Source organism: Arachis duranensis, chromosome 2 (assembly GCF_000817695.3).
Source record: "Arachis duranensis cultivar V14167 chromosome 2, aradu.V14167.gnm2.J7QH, whole genome shotgun sequence".
NCBI lineage: Eukaryota > Viridiplantae > Streptophyta > Magnoliopsida > Fabales > Fabaceae > Arachis > Arachis duranensis.
Genome location: NC_029773.3, coordinates 63,010,779 through 63,027,973, shown reverse-complemented (window position 1 = coordinate 63,027,973; position 17,195 = coordinate 63,010,779). Strand labels below are relative to the sequence as shown.

The 17,195-nt window shown below is 35.5% G+C and overlaps 1 protein-coding gene across 11 annotated transcripts in view; it reads left to right on the top strand.

Moving 5' to 3' along the window:
• Positions 1–16,787, top strand: part of LOC107474609 (disease resistance-like protein DSC1) — a 54,785-nt gene extending 37,998 nt beyond the window's left edge. For all 11 annotated transcript variants that reach the window (XM_052257351.1, XM_052257352.1, XM_052257344.1 and 8 more), the window contains 5 exons: positions 10,431–10,952; positions 12,155–13,244; positions 13,562–13,852; positions 14,123–14,324; positions 16,010–16,787. In XM_052257351.1, the coding sequence (XP_052113311.1) occupies positions 10,465–10,952; positions 12,155–13,244; positions 13,562–13,852; positions 14,123–14,324; positions 16,010–16,674 (2,736 nt within the window). In that variant the 5' untranslated portion in view covers positions 10,431–10,464 and the 3' untranslated portion in view covers positions 16,675–16,787. The remainder of the gene's footprint in view (positions 1–10,430; positions 10,953–12,154; positions 13,245–13,561; positions 13,853–14,122; positions 14,325–16,009) is intronic.
• Positions 16,788–17,195: the final 408 nt, after the last annotated feature.

Genomic DNA, 17,195 nt, shown 5'->3' with positions numbered 1-17,195 from the left:
GAGATGTATCCTAAGGGATGGATCGGGGTGTCCCCTAGTCCAAATAAGTCGGTGGGATAGGCTTTTAGCTCTTTTTCTTCAAGTCCGAGTTTGTCGAAGGCTGTTTTGAACAGGATATCTGCTGAGCTTCCCTGGTCAATCAGGATTCGATGTAAGTTGGCGTTTGCTAGGATAATGGTGACCACCATTGGATCGTCGTGCCCGGGTATTATCTCTTGAGCGTCTTCTCGGGTAAATGAGATGGTAGGCAACTCGGGTAGGGGACTGTCTTCTCGGACATGATAGACTTCTTTGAGGTGTCTTTTTCGCGAGGATCTGGATGTTCCTCCGCTTGCAAAACCTCCATTTATCATGTGCACGTGCCTTTCAGGGGTTCGCGGGGTTTGCTCAGCCCGATCTTCGTTATCTCCCCTCCTTCTCTTTTTGGTCTCTTCTCCCTTCTCTGCTATGTATCTGTCGAGTTTTCCTTCTCTGGCTAGCTTTTCTATAACATTTTTTAGGTCGTGGCAGTCGTTAGTAGAATGACCGTAGAGCTTGTGGTATTCACAGTATTCGGACCGATCTCTCCCTGCTCTCTTGTGTTTTAGAGGTCGGGGCGGTGGGATTTTTTCGGTGTGGCATACTTCTCTGTAGATGTCTACCACGGAGACTCGGAGGGGGGTGTAACTGTGGTATTTCCGTGGCTTGTCCGAGTTGGTTTCTTCTTTCTTCCTTTGTTCCCGATCTCGATCTCGGAGGGGGTAGGTTGATTCCTTCCTAGAAGAGTCTCTTAACTGGGAGGTTTCCTCCATGTTGATATATTTTTCTGCTCGCTCCTGCACCTCGTATAGGGAGGTCGGGTATCGGAACATAGAATCAAGCATTGAACCCTCACAGGAAATGTATATGCACTTCTAATCTCTCAAGTGTCTAGGGTCAATCACTCTACTCTTCCCTAGTCATGCTTTCTAACACTTTGTTCTTCATCTAACCAATCAACAATATTTAATGCATCAATGCAAACATCATGAGGTCTTTTCAAGGTTGTAATGGGGCTAAGGTAAGGGTAAGGGTATATATATGGCTAAGTGAGCTTTATAAAGTGAATCCTTGATTAGTCTAAGATCTCACCTAGCATACATACACTCTATATAACTTTAAAATCATACCTAGCTACCCATAATTTTTCCCACTTTTGTATTACATGCTCATGTTTCACTTTTTATGTTTATCCCATGTGCATTGTTTTCATTGGGGAATTTCTTTTTGTATCCCCTTTTATTCAGATGCTGAAATTTTTTTTTTATGCACATGGTAATTGAATCACTTTGATTTTCTTATGAGCATGCTTTCCAAATTTATTTTTATTTCTTTTTAATCTTCCTAATCCTTTGTTTCCATCACTCATGTTCCCACAAGGTTTCCCACATTTAATTCTGTTCCGAGGGTTACCTGAAACGTGTAGCTCGGCCGTCTGGCAAGACCCGAGGTGAGGGTTCTGTGACCCGAGCTTGATGCGCTGAGCGGCTGGTGGTTGTACCTGCAATGACACTCCGATGCTTAAGTTAGCATGGGTCCAAGCAGATATTGAGTAGAATTAGAGTATGAGTTATACCTGGGTGCTCCAGTGTATTTATAGTAGTTGGTCGTGATCTTCCCTGGATAAGATATTCTTATCTTATCTTATCTTTTGGGAGCTTTATCCCTATCTTTGTGGAACCGCCTTTCTTTAGGCCTTTTCGGCCTTTAGGTTTTGGGCTTCGTTCCTTCTGATGGGCCTTCTTTAGCTTATTTGTCCGAGGTCCGACCTCAGGCGTGGGCCTTGGGACGAGGTCGGACCTTCTATGAACTTCCGAGTTGGGGGAGCTCGGTCAGGGTATGAACAGTTAGTATGAGAAGTGACGGAAGGAGTGATGCGACTAACTTAAAATTTTTTAAAGATGGATTTGATTAAAAACATTTTTTTGAAAATTGATTTGGAGATCACGTGATCTTTTAAGGATCATTTACTCATACTAGTTATGCTTATATTGAAAATATGTGCTGTGTTCGGTTAAGAGGCACTTTATTTAAAGGGAAAAAGATAAATACGTCTCTGACTTTTTAAACTTTTGACAAATACATCCCTGACAAAATTTAAATACAAAAAAGTCCCTGACTTTAACAAACGGAGGACAATTTAGTCCTTTCGTCTATTTGCCTCTCATACACCTAATGGAACTGGCTGACGTGGCTGAAATGGTGTCCAGGTGTCCGTTATGGTGCCACGTTGGAAAGGAAAAAAAGTTCGAAGGACAAATAAGTCCTTGACGTCATTTTACAAATAAAGTTCAAAGGACAAATAGGTCTTTGAGATTTTTTTTTCAAAATTAATAAACTTGTTCCGGGGCTTACCTAGAACCGGACGGTGGTTGGACTTGTTTGAGGCCCAAGCGCTGGAGGAGTGTGGTCTCCGACTTGGTTTACGTCTGGGAGCCGCCTCCGAGTTGTGTGTTCCAAGAGATGGGGGGTGGTACCTGCAAAGACACTCCGATGCCTAAGTCAGCATGGGGTTAAGCAGGTTTAGAATGTATTGGAACTTAGAGATACCTGAGGGGTGTCAGGGTATTTATAGTGGTGATCCAATAACCACCGTTGGAGTAGTGCCACCTTTTTAGGTGGATAACCGTCCCTTTTATCTAGGGATTGTTGGGATATGGCTTCTAGAAGTGGTTAGAGAGATTTTAGGGGCAGTTACTTATTTGAATAAGTGTTATCTGCCAGCTATTTCTTGAGCCCGACTTCTTTGGAAAGAAGTCTGTGTTGAGTCCGACCTCTTTTGATGGGAGCAGTTACATTGGTAACAACGCGTTTCTTTAATGATCGCGTCAATTTACCCTTATGCCCCTGGCGTGCTATAAATACTTTTCCCTCTTTAAACGACTTGTTTTTGGCCAAGTCTTTTTTCTAAGACTGATTGGTACAACTCGTTCTTTCTAAGTTATTTAAGGCTTGTAGGCTTTGTATGACTGGTTTTAGCACATCGTGCTTAACCAGAAAACATTTCTTATCCTAATTTTGTACAACTCGTTCAGTTCGAGCTGTTTTGAGGATGCATGACTTGTTTTAATACAAATCACCTTTCTGAAACTTATTCTGATTTCTTACGACTTGTTTTGATACAAATCGTTTATTTCAAAACTCGTAATTATTTTTTTAGTATAACCTCATCTAGCTCGTTCGATGCGAGTAGTTTTAAGGTCTTACGATTTGCTTCATTTCAAATCGTTTAATTAAAACGTGGCTATTTCTTGATCTAATTTCATACAACTCATTTAAATTCGAGCTGTTTTTTAGGACTTCACAACTTGTTTCAAGTACAAATTGTCTATTTTGAGTCCTTTTAAACTATCAGATCATCTTTATAACCATCGGACTTCGTTGCTTTATCCATTATGCCCCTGCTCGAGGTCGAGCTTTATGAAGTCGGACTCGAACAATCAAGCAGAAAGGATTTTCGAATGAAGCATTTTTTGTTGAACTCATTCATTCTGAGTTTTCTAGATGACTTGTTTTTTATACAAGTCACTTTTTTGAAGCACAACTCGTTATATATCAAGTTGTTTTGCGCAATTTAAATTACTTAGATCATATGGTTATTTTTTACTCGATTTTGTTCAACTCATGGGCTTGAGTTGTTTTAAATCATCAAGCCGTATTATAACCATTGGACACCAATTTATACCTCGTCGCTTTATCCGAGCGACCATTGAAAAGGCCAGCTCGTGATTTTTGCGCTTTGTCGAGCATAAATTGGCGCCTTAGGTGAAGGGATTATATGCTTATTCCCTCCCCTTTCTAGTTTTTACAAGGTTGTCGTCCTTGTGTATGATACAACTTGTTTTATCCAAGTTGTTTTGGAGGATAGTTTTTACGTTTCGATTTTGTTCAAAAACGTTTACAATCCTTCCTTTTTAACTCGTTTCTATACGAGTCGTTTGGTTGAAGTGATTCATTTTGATACAAATCACTTTTAAAGCTTTGCTTTTAGATAGACACGACTTGTGCTTGACACAATTTCGTTGAAAATATGGTTGACTGGCATAACTCGTTTAATCCAAGTTATCCTTATGTTGTTGTGAATGCTAGAACGAGTTTTCTTGGAACAACTTGTTTTTGTGAAAGTGTTCCATTTTATACGACTAAGTCGTTTATTTTTAGAACTTGTAGAGATGAGATTGTGGGCTTGAGATTTTGTACGATCCATTTGTTATCCGTGTGGATCGAGTTGTTAGATCGTATTTATGCCTTAAAGGGCATATTTAGTTAAGTTACTTTTGCGACTTGTTCTAAACACAACTTTTTCAACCCGTTTGGCCCGAGCTGTTTCGAGGTGTTTTCTTTCCAATTCGCATATGTAACTTCTTTCCACCAATTGGTTCCTCGTCGCTTCATCCAGACGATTTCTATATGATCGGCCCGTGATTTTCGCGGTTTATCGAGCTTCAATTGGTGTGTGTTAATTGTAGAAAATCAATTTTCATAAGGAATTGTTTTATCTCCTTATGTTGGAGGTGTGTTGTGACCTGAGTAGTTTTTCACCCTCGAAGTTAGACACTTTGTAGTAGCCCTTTTCTAAGATTTCAGTAATCTTAGAAAAAACCTTTTTGATCTTTGTTTTGAAAAACCTTTTTCTTGGCTGACTGTCCCTTTCTTTAAGTTAAGTTTTCCTTAGCAACTCGGGACAGCCTTTTGCCTTAGTGCTTTCAATAGGTTTCCTGATCTCTTTTTGGTATTCCTTATACTCAATTTTTGATTTATTGAGCTCTTATGATTTAGGTTATTTTTGCGATGCGTTTCCTTTTTTCTCGATTTTTCCGACTTGTAAGTCAGATAATTTCCGAGTTTATTACGATCGACTTTTATAACCTCTTTACACCGACTTGTACCTCGTCGTTTTATCCTGACGACCATCTAGGTCGGTTCATGGGATTTTCACGCTTTGTCGAGCTTAAGTCGGCACGTTTTGTAGAAAGAAAGAAAAATGAGAAGGGATTTATAAGAGATAAAAGATCTTTATTTATTTGTGAAGGTACTTTTACTGCTACTAAGGGTTTTTCACTATCTATGATCCCTTAGTCTCTACTATGATGCTCGTTAAAAACCCTTCTTCAGAAAAAATCCTTTAATTTTTGGGAAAAAATCATGAAGTTGGAAAAAGAGTATATCAGGGATTTCATTCGCCCGAACTCAGTAGCCTGATATTTTTTCTTATCAAGATGAGGTCTTTTGCGGCGAATCTCGTAGCCATCCTTTGTCTCAAGAGCTCTTTCCTTATCTGAGTCTACTCTCAGGTTTCTGGAAGGGGGTCACGTTCTTCTTTCGTGCTCTAACATCATTGTAGAATGTTGTCTTTAGTTTTTAATAATTTTGGACTTAGCTTTCATGATAAGCCAGTGCCCCTACTCGAGGTCGAGCTTCATAAAGCCGGACTCGAGTATTCAGTCATGCCATTCTTGAATCTTACTATTTGTTGCTATGTGACTTTTACAAGTTATTTTGGATTCTCTTTTTGGGAGGTCGGATAACTTGTTTTATACTTGTTGTGTCAACTTAGTAAGGTCGGATACTTATCTCTTGGCTTGAGGAGGCATTCTTATAAATCGCCATCCTTTCTCAATTTGTTTTAAACAAATTATTGTGACGTCGGGTTTACATCCTCTTCGTGTTGATGTTTGATTATGATCACGTTGTCCTTAAGTTATTTGTGCAATTCATTTTAGGCTTTGCCCCTTGGCAGTTTGATTTAGTACAAGTGCCTTTGCCCCTTGCCAGTTTGATTTAGTACAAGTGGCTTAATGAGGTCGGACCACGATTTGCATTTATAACTTCTTACGCTACTTTGGATCTTATCACTTCAAGTCAGAAAAAGTATGCATTAAGGAGTAAGGTGCGCTTTCTAGCTGTAGTATCCCTTTTGTTGTAAACATGGCACAATCTAGGTAGATTGTTTTCGAGTAAGTTGAGTATGTTGTAGTAGTTCTTTTTCAAGTCTTAAGTGACTTTGTTGGATCTTTTCATTTTGGTGTTGGCTTTTCTTTGTCCGCTTTTGGTCCGATGTCATTTTGGATCAAGACGAGGTTGTCAGTTGAGAAATTTCTTCGTATGACCTTCTCATAGCCATTTATGCTTGGGATCTGGTTTCTCGAAGTTGTACCTCAAGAAAGAAGTCGGACTTTTCTTTGTAAGCTCTTAAAGGAAGTCGGATTTTTATTTGTAGACTTGAATCCTCAGAGGAGGTCAAATTATCTTCATAAGCTTAGATCTTCAGAAGAGGTCGGATTTTTCTTTCTAAGCTTGGAAAGAGGTCAGACTTTCTTTCTAAGCTTGGAGGTTTTCGACCTCATTGTAGACTTTGATCTTTAAAAGAAGTCGGAATCTCTTTCTGATATTCTTCGAGGTTTTTGACCTCATTGTAGAGTTGATCGTGAAAGAGGTCAGATTTTTTACAGACTCCTAAAACGAGGTCGGATTTTTTTCTTGTCGGATCTAAAGAGGTCGGATTCTTCTGAGCAATGAGGTTTTAGACCTCATTGTAGAGTCTAACCTTTAAAAGAGGTCGGACTTTTATTCGTGAGCTCTCTAAAAGAGGTCGGATTTTCTTTGTGAGCTCCCAACTCATCCGACCTTGTTGTAAAGTCTGACCTTTAAAAGAGGTCGGACTTTTATTCGTGAGCTCTCTGAAAGAGGTCAGATTTTCTTTGGTGAGCTCCCAACTCATCCGACCTTGTTGTTAAGTCTAACCTTTAAAAGAGGTCGGACTTTTCTTCATGAGCTCTCTAAAAGAGGTCGGATTTTCTTTGGTGAGCTCCCAACTCATCCGACCTTATTGTAAAGTCTGTCCTTTAAAAAGAGGTTGGACTTTTCTTCATGAGCTCTCTAAAAGAGGTCGGATTTTCTTTGGTGAGCTCCCAACTCATCCGACTTTATTGTAAAGTATGACCTTTAAAAGAGGTCGGACTTTTATTCGTGAGCTCTCTAAAAGAGGTCGGATTTTCTTTGTGAGCTCCCGGCTCATCTGACCTTTGAAGAAAAGTCTGACCATCATTCCCTCCAATGAAGACTGGGCCTTTGTCACTCCAACTTTCTTTTTTCTTTGGATCGGATTCCAGTTTTCTTCCTGGAAGACATCCATCTTTATTGGTGTGCAAACAACATCAAATTCTACCACAGGAATATTTCTTTCCATATTCATTGGCAGTGATGTAATTTGTGAGCAACCAACGAAAGATGTACCATGTGAATTTTTCGTGTTATTCACTGCTCTGTTGTAATTGATATGTGAATCCAATGAAGAGAAAACTGGATTCATCACTTCATTGTCGGATTGGGTTGCATTCAAATGGATTGATGCTGCACTTTTTGGCATAAGTTGAAAAGAAAGGTTTCATTGTTTTTATCAACAACGTTTTCCCTTCTTTCTTCAATTACTGACTAATATGGGATATTTTATTTATTTATAAAACCTGTGAATTTGGAACATGCAACTGCTCCATTCCATGAGTGGGTATCATGGACTTTTCCGAGATTGTAAGTCGGCACAAATGTCATTGTCCATCCTATTTCACGAAGAGGTTGGGATTAGTCACGTTCCCTTTTCTCCCCCTCTTTTTTTATACGTAACTTCTTTTGCCAATTAAATTTTCTGAATTGAAAATTCTTTTATTCAATTGGCTTTTGAGTTTGTCTTTTTTTTTTCACGTAACTTCTTTTGCCAATTGAATTTTTTGAATTGAAAATTCTTTTATTCAATTGGCTTTCGAGTTCGTCTTGGTTTGCTTTCTGCAATGGCCTTGGGACGGTGCTTTCTTCTCTTTTGTTTAATCCAATTTAACTGTAGAAGTAGAATCATCATCCCTATTTGATATCCTCTGTCCATTTGGAGAAGTTTTTACAGGATTTTTGGCATCCATAGAAACTGTATTCCAGCTTCTTTTTAACATGCTTTCATCTTATTCATGTCGAGAGGTTGTCTGACCATCTTGTTGATCATCCGCCATTATCAAGGATTGAGCTCCGGGTCCCCGGCAACGGCGCCAATGTTCCGGGGCTTACCTAGAACCGGACGGTGGTTGGACTTGTTTGAGGCCCAAGCGCTGGAGGAGTGTGGTCTCCGACTTGGTTTACGTCTGGGAGCCGCCTCCGAGTTGTGTGTTCCAAGATATGGGGGGTGGTACCTGCAAAGACACTCCGATGCCTAAGTCAGCATGGGGTTAAGCAGGTTTAGAATGTATTGGAACTTAGAGATACCTGAGGAGTGTCAGGGTATTTATAGTGGTGATCCAATAACCACCGTTGGAGTAGTGCCACCTTTTTAGGTGGATAACCGTCCCTTTTATCTAGGGATTGTTGGGATATGGCTTCTAGAAGTGGTTAGAGAGATTTTAGGGGCAGTTACTTATTTGAATAAGTGTTATCTGCCAGCTATCATTTGATCCCGACTTCATTGGAGTGAAGTCTGTGTTGAATCCGACCTCTTGAGAAGAGATCGAGTACGCGGGGAGGCCAATCTTTGGATTGGGCCTTTTGGCGTATTTGGACCTGGGCCATACCGTTGGGTGTCCTTTTGGTGTATTTGGACCTGGGCCATACCGTTGGGTCAGGGTAGGAACAAAACTCATTTCTTAAATTCTCTCATCTACCTCTTTCCATTTTTATATTTCTCTCTACTATTTTTACTCCATATATAATTATATTTTATATTAGTAATTTGACAAATCAAAATATGTCATTCGATATTTTTTTACAATTAAAATATTTTAAATGTAAAATTATACACATTAAATTATTTTAAATTTTAGATAACGAATGTTAAAATTAATTACTAATAAAAAATTAGACTTTTTCATATAAAAATAATAACTAAAAATCTTATTATTTAATTTTTTATCTGCAGATATCTTGGTCTTCTTAGTCAAAAACTTTTGTCAACTTACGACTTTTTTGTAAAAGTAGTTTAGTCAGAAACTTTTGTCAACTTACGACTTTTTTGTAAAAGTAGTTTGATTTTATAAATCTTTTGTGTCATGCATAATTTATATTGTTAGAACAAAGTGAATTATAATTTAAAAAAAATATTGTCGTAATGTTATTATGCATAAAAATACTAGTTCTAATATAATACACAAATGCACTAATGCTAACTTAATACATGAATGATGCACAAATAAACTAATGCTAACTTGATGCATAAATGAACTGATGCTAACTAATGCCACTGGTATGATGAAAACTGAACTAATGCAATTTAACAAATTCTAATATAATACACAAATGCACTAAAACTAAACTAATGCAATTTAAGAAAAAGAATAGAAACATAACAAGCCCAATTTCTACAATTTTAATACAAATAATTTAAATTGTAGAATAAAACAAGTTAACTAGATTTCAAAATACAAGCATAATTTTATCAGAAATTATTTTTAATATAGAAAAAAATTGGTGTTTTGGTTGAATATTGACATTTGAAGTGTATTACAGTATTGTGGAAATTATTCAACACGCCTCCACGTGTTGGCTAAGATGCTGCCACGTGTTCAACACGCCCCCCACGTGTTGGCCAGAATGATACCACGTGTGCACGACGCCCCCCACGTGTTAACTTCCTACAAAAAAAATCCACTCATCTATAATTACACTACATTCTCTCATTTTCAATAAAAACACCAATATTTTTTTCATACAAAAAAAAATTAGCCTAATTTTATAAACTAAATTCTCATAATAGAAGTATAATAGAAGTATAATAAAAAAAAATTCACAAGAACCTATTTGTCCTTCGAACTTTATTTGTAAAATGACGTCAAGGACTTATTTGTCCTTCGAACTTTTTTCCCCTTCCATCGTGGCACCGTAACGGACACATGTACACCGTTTCAGCCATGTCAGCCAGTTCCGTTAGGTGTATGAGAGGCAAATAGACGGAAGGACAAAATTGTCCTCCGTTTGTTAAAGTCAGGGACTTTTTGTATTTAAATTTTGTCAGGGATGTATTTGTCAAAAGTTTGAAAAGTCAGGGACCTATCTATCTTTTTCCCTTATTTAAAAAAAAACAACCAAATGATTAGAAAATTCTAAAGCAAAAATCATTAAGAAAAATGTATCTTTATAGGTAAACATATTTCTTTAGAAATCTAGCAGCCCTCAGTATCAAAGCATTAACATTTTTTTCATAAAACAAAAATGCCTACTATTACCAGAATTGAATTGATGACATTTGAGTTACCGTTACATATAAGATCACAATATTTGATATAGTTTGTTGATAAGTTGTCATGACCTAGTTTTAATTCTCTCTCTTTTTCTCCCATATTTTATTGAATAGCTTATGAAAAATGTCAAATGAGTTTGTTTCTCTTTTCGGCAATGATAATGTGTTATTTTGTTCTTATATAAATTGTTCCTTTCAGATACACTTCTATGTGGATGATCTAGATTCATACAATGAGTGCCCTTCATATCATGGCTTCGTCTTCATCTCAGATAAAATATGATGTCTTCATCAGTTTTAGAGGTTTAAACACCCGTGGCGGTTTTCTAAGCCATTTGCTTAAGGCATTAAGGGAGAAACAAATTGATGCATATGTGGATGACAGGCTCAAAGAAGGAGATGATTTATTGCCTACCCTTTTTACAGCAATTGAGAAATCACAAATTGCATTGGTTATATTTTCCAGCGATTATGCTTCTTCAAAATGGTGTTTGGAAGAGCTTGTCAAAATAACAGAATGCATGACAGAAAATTGGCAAATTGTAATACCTATCTTCTACAATATAGATCCATCAGATGTACGACGTCAAAAGGGGTGCTACCAAAATGCATTTGTTCATCATGAAAAATGTTTCAAAGACAACATCATGACTGTAGAAAAATGGAAACTTTCCTTGAAAAGAGTTGCCAATTTATCAGGATTTCATTCCATAAATTTCGGGTAAGTGTATATATATTCACTTTAATATATATTATGACATCAGTATTTGGCTTTTTCTTTTAAACTTTAGCACAACATTGAGTTTTCTATTTTGTCAAACAAATACACTACTCACTATTTCAAGCTTATGATGCATGGCAAATTGTATGTGTAAACGTTACTTCACAATTTAGACATGACTCCTGTTAGTTACTTAAAACTGAGTTGCTTTTAGGCTTGAATGTGAAGTCTAGACTCCCTTTGTACAGCGTCCAACTTTATTGGTGTCGAAGTGTCGCCGTCTGAATTCTTCGTGAGGAGGTAGAAGGTGATACCTACAAGGAACTCCGATATTTAAGTTAGCAAAGACTAAAGTAGCTTTTTAGTAGATTTAATCTTAAATATACCTGAGAGTGTCAGTGTATTTATCGTTGCACCCGACCTCTATGAGGTCGGGTAGCTATAGTAGTTAAATCTCTTGAGTGGACTTTTATTCATTTTAGACTTGATTATATTTTTGGGTCAAGGTATGAACAATTTTCTAGAGCATTATGCGGTCATAGAGCCTTAAAAACAAATTGAAATCCATAATTGACTTGGTTGAATTGCAAAGAACTGACAATTTAAGCTAGCAAAAATATGGCTCTTTTAGAAGCGAGTTATTTTGACTTGGCTAAAATAACTCATAACTTAAGCAGGTTCAGGCCAAATCGTAACAAATTAGCCTATTTTCTGGATTCTTTTGTTTCGTTTTTGTTTTTCTTTATAAATGGAAAAATCACATGGTTTCTTATACAAGTTCATGAATAATGAATGATGAGACTTGAGAATTTATACAAGTCGTCATAGTACTTATTATTGTTATTATTATTGGTTAGCAAATAAAGAATATGATGAAACAACTTCTTGTATACCATGAATTGCATGTTGAACAGTAATGTTAGGTCGTAGCTATTTTTTTTTTCAGCCAACATTAATTAACTTTTTTAAAAATTATTTTGTTTATTTGAAATTCTAGATCCTAAATCATAAATCCTTAACCCTGCATTAAATTATAAACCCTAAATAGTATTGATTAAATAAAAGTTGGTTCATATACTCTCTCGTTTAGTAATAGTCAATCATAAATGAAATGTTATAGAAAAGAAAAATATATTTTTATGAGTTGTTTCATATTCTTTGGATGATTGATAACAATAAATTTTGTTTTCTTTTTGTTATAGGACTGAAGCTGAACTTATTGAGAAAGTTGTACAACGTGTGTTAGCAAGGTTGAATTACATGCCCCAAATTGAGTTCAAAGGTCTTATTGGAATCGATAAACCAATTGAAGAGCTTCAATCAATGATGTCATGCACTGCGTCAAAAGATGTTCATATTATAGGAATTTGGGGTATGGGTGGTATTGGTAAAACCACTATAGCCAGTGCGTTATTTAATATATTATGCTCTGAATTTGAAGGTTGCTGTTTTGTTCCAAATGTCAGAGAACAATCAGAGAAGAATGGGATAATCCAACTAAGAGATAAACTTCTTTCCATATTGTTAGAGGAAAAAGATCTAAACATTGGTGCTAACGGAGTACCAAGTCATGTTTTGAGGAGACTTGGTCGCAAGAAGATTCTTGTTGTTCTTGACGATGTTAATAATCCAGATCACGTTCAAAGCTTAGTTGGAGGACATGAATGGTTGGGTCAAGGTAGCAGAATCTTCATCACAACTAGAGATAAGCATGTGATTTGTAAAGAAGCCGATGATATTTATGAAGTTGGGGCATTGGAACACCATGAAGCTTTGCAACTTTTAAATTTGCATGCCTTCAATGGAAGGAGCCTACAAATGAGTCAGCATAATCTTATGACAAAAGTAGTTGATTATGCCCAAGGAATCCCCTTAGCCTTAAAGGTGTTAGGGACTTTTCTTTTTGGAAAAAGTGCTGAAGAATGGGAAAGTCAATTACAAAAACTTGAGAAAATGTCATTCAACGAAATCCAAAATGTTTTGAGATTAAGTTACGAAGGACTAGATCGAGAAGAAAGCAACATATTTTTATATATTGCTTGTTTTTTCAAAGGAGATGATAACATTAAAATTTTACTGGATGCATGTGGTTACTCCACAGCTATTGCTTTGAAAACTCTTCATGACAGAGCTCTTATAATTGTTTCAAAAGATGGAAAGCACGTAACCATGCACGATTTGATTCGAGAAATGGGTCGAGAAATTGTTCGTCGGCAAAACATTGAAAAGTTTGGGGAACGAAGTCATTTATGGGATCCTATAGACATAACTCAAGTACTAAAGCAGGACCAGGTATGAAACTAGATAACTTATTACTCTCTTAATCAGTATCTTTTGAACAATAGTTTGTTATATCTTTACTTAAACTTTTTAATTGATATGTTGGTCAAGAATAACGAGTTTAATTTTAATGCATTGACAATATAAAATAATTTACACAGTTGTATAATCATATATATTTTTATGAATAACCATTCACGCGGTCAATTTTTTTGCTGATGTGCTGTTATGTCATTAGTGCACGTGTAAACACGAATCAAAATTAAATTTCAAGAATATATCATTTTTCTTTTGGAATTATGTATTTTGTATTAATTTTTGTTGGATAGGGGACTGATCGTATTGAAAGCATAACCTTCAACATGTCAAGTGCTCCTGATCTGAGGTTAAATCGTCATTCCCTTGCTAAAATGAAAAATCTTAACTTTCTGAGATTCTATTCATATGATACATATGGGGTGCACCTTCCAGAAGGCCTTGAAAAATTGCCAGACAAACTAAAACTTTTCCACTGGGATGATTACCCTTTGGAATCCTTGCCCACCAAATTTAATGCAGAGAATCTTGTTGAACTTGATATGCAAGGAAGTTACGTCAAAAAACTTTGGAATGACATACAGGTGCGTGGAAATAATATTTGTTTACTACTTATAATTAAACACTTATAAAATATGTTTATTGCATGGTGAATATAATAAGATATGAGTTTAATTTTAATATATATATATATAATATTTAACATAGACATTTAATTATATTCATCTTTCATGCGATTAATATATTACTTTTGTTAATGCGTTATTACGTGGTTGAATACATGTTTAAAATAATTTTACATTACTACTTTTGCCCTCTAAGATTTACCTATTTTATTTGATAATTTGAAACAGAATTTGGCTAATCTAAGACGCATTGATCTTGATGGATCCAAGCAATTGATAGAGCTTCCAGACCTCTCCAAAGCCTCAAATCTTGAAACATTATCACTCTGTGACTGTGAAAATTTGCGCTCTGTTCATCCATCTATTTTCTTCCTCCAAAAACTAATTCATGTAGACCTAGAGCGTTGTATAAGGTTGAAGAAACTTGCAGGTGAGTTACGGTAATATTCAAGCAAATGTTGAGATTAATTCATTCTTAAAATATTTTCATAACGTTAAATTACCTTCTAAAGTTTTTTTATTAATCTTAAATTTTATAGAATAACATATGTATAATAAAGTCCAAACTATGAAGTAATAAATATAATAAAATAATAATAAAAAATATATCATGAGTTAGTTGGATTTGATTTCGTAAAAAACATAGCTGTATAGAATTATTGATAAATGTGAGCATACTAATAGTCTTAAATTAAGAAGTTTAAAGATTCTTTAATCACTATGTTAAAAAGTAATTGCATGACGTTCCAATATTTTTTTAATTATTATCTAAATTTTGCTGAGCTTAAAAATTAAAATGGATATACTACGAAAGTTTTAAAATTATATATTAGAATCGAAAAGATATTATTGAGAAAAAGTACGATGCTTTAGATGTAAGTTATAAAATATATTAAAAGATTACAAAACTAAATTATAATTTTAGAGCTAAACAAAAAATGAGGCAGTTATTAAACATGATAATTTACGAATTTCCACAATTCAAATTCCCAAAAAGCTCTAACATGAAGATCCAACGAGACATTCCAAAAAATAGATATTAAAATAATAGAAGATATAGTAGAAACATGCATTGAAAAAGCATTCCAATATAATGTTTTTAGTTAAAATTTATAAACATATAAAAACATTCTTCTAAATTCTAATCACACTTCCCTCTGTGATATGTTGATTAAATACCCATTTTGATCTTTGAGATTCATGCGATTACTCAATTTGGTCCATAAAATTTAAAATTATCTATACTGGTCCTTTAGATTCAAGTTTAGGCACCAATGTGGTCCCTCGACTCTTTCCAGTGATGACTAGGCAAACGAAGTGCTCATATGACACCCTTCCTGCCATATTGGATGATGGGTAAACGATGTCGTTTATCCTTGGCATTCAAACAAGTCAGAAATATCGTTGTTTTGTATATAAAGGGAGAAGAAACGATGGAGATCCAAAATAAAGTATTCGTCTTCTTCTCTTCCTCTATTATTCTTCGTTTCTAACTTGTTTGGATGCCAAAGGTAAACGATATCGTTTACCATCATCTAGCGTGGTAGGGAGGGTGCAATCTCAGCACTTCGTTTGTCTAGTCATCGTCGGAAAGAATTGAGGGACCATATTGGTGCCCGGACTTAAATCTGGAGAACCAACATAGATAATTTTAAACTTCAAGAACCAAAATGAGTAATCGCGTGAATCTCAGGGACCAAATGGAGATTTAATCGTGATATGTCACATCATTAACCAATGCTATATAGTATACAGACATATCATTTAATATAGGAAAAGTAGAGGTAGATAATGAAAATATTAAAAAACGTGAATAATTAATATATCAGATGTTTAATTCACTAGGTGTGCGGACGGTTATTCTAATATTAAGATTTAGGTGAATAATTTAGAGGGTAGTGTGTTTTACTTGAATTGGGTCAATTTTAGAACCTATTGTTCATATTGTTCAAGAAAATCATTGGTTACCTAACATAACCCTTTAATATATTAGTAAAATAGTAATAATAGTTGGCTAACAATTGCAAGAAAATATAATGCAACTTTACATACTAAAAATGCATAAAAAAGATCAAATTGAAATGAAATAGATGATAAATATGATGATGTATTTAGGTAAGTGTAGCAGCAGCAGTAAGGTTGAACACTTGAACCTGTCAGGATGCAAGAGGCTAAAGCATCTGCCAGATAGCACATCCAAATTAAAATTTCTTAAAGAGCTTTACCTTGAAGGATGCCAGCAACTTGACACATCAAACCTACACATTTTATTTAGTGGGTTATCATCATTAGAAAGGCTCAATTTGGGTGGGTGCCATAACTTGGATAAACTACCAGACAATGTCAACAACTTATCATTGTTATGTTGGTTATCAGTAAAGGGAACTAATGTGAAGAGCTTGCCAGAGAGCATCAAACATCTTCGAAAGTTGAGATATCTCTACTTGGGGAGTTGTAGGAGGCTTCAATCATTGCCTGAGCTTCCACCTTCTATACAATACTTGGAAGTCAGTGATTGCACATCCTTGAAAACAGTGTTCACTCCAACACCTAAAATGCTCAAACAACACGTCAAACTGTTCAAGAAACAAATAAGTGAAGATGACTTCAGGAGGTATGAAAGTGGGCCGGATTATTTTAACACATATTTTTCATTTGAGAATTGCCCAAGTTTGGATAGGAATGCACTTCGTGTTCTTTTAATATATCTTGGACACTACAATAAGGAAAAGAGAGCAGTTATGGAAAAGCGAATTGAGAAAAGGAGAGCATCCTCATAAACGATTTGCATGCTTACCTATTTGTTAATTATTGTTGCATAAGTTATATTATATGGAATTGTTAGTTATAACTCTTTGTATACACTATTATGTTCATTTTTTCTTTTTTCATATCTTCTCTGTTTCTTCCATATTTGTTTTAAGAAGAAAACAGCCAAGTTATTTTATTTCTAAAAAATGTTATATCAGACACTTTGATCTCTAACAAATTTTTATTATTCTAAAGTTTTTAAGATGAATTGATCCTCCATAAAAGAAAAAAAAGGATGAATTTGTCTTATAATTAGAGTGGTTTTTTAGTGGACTTAATTTTCTTATGATAAAGTTTGTTATATAGTACTGTTCATACCCTGACCGAGTTCCCCAAACTCGGAAAGTTCATAGAAAGTCCGACCTCATCCCAAGGCCCACGCCTGAGGTCGGACCTCGGACAAATAAGCTAAGAAGGCCCATCAGAAGGAACGAAGCCCAGAACCTAAAGGCCGAAAAGGCCTAAAGAAAGGCGGTTCCACAAAGATAGG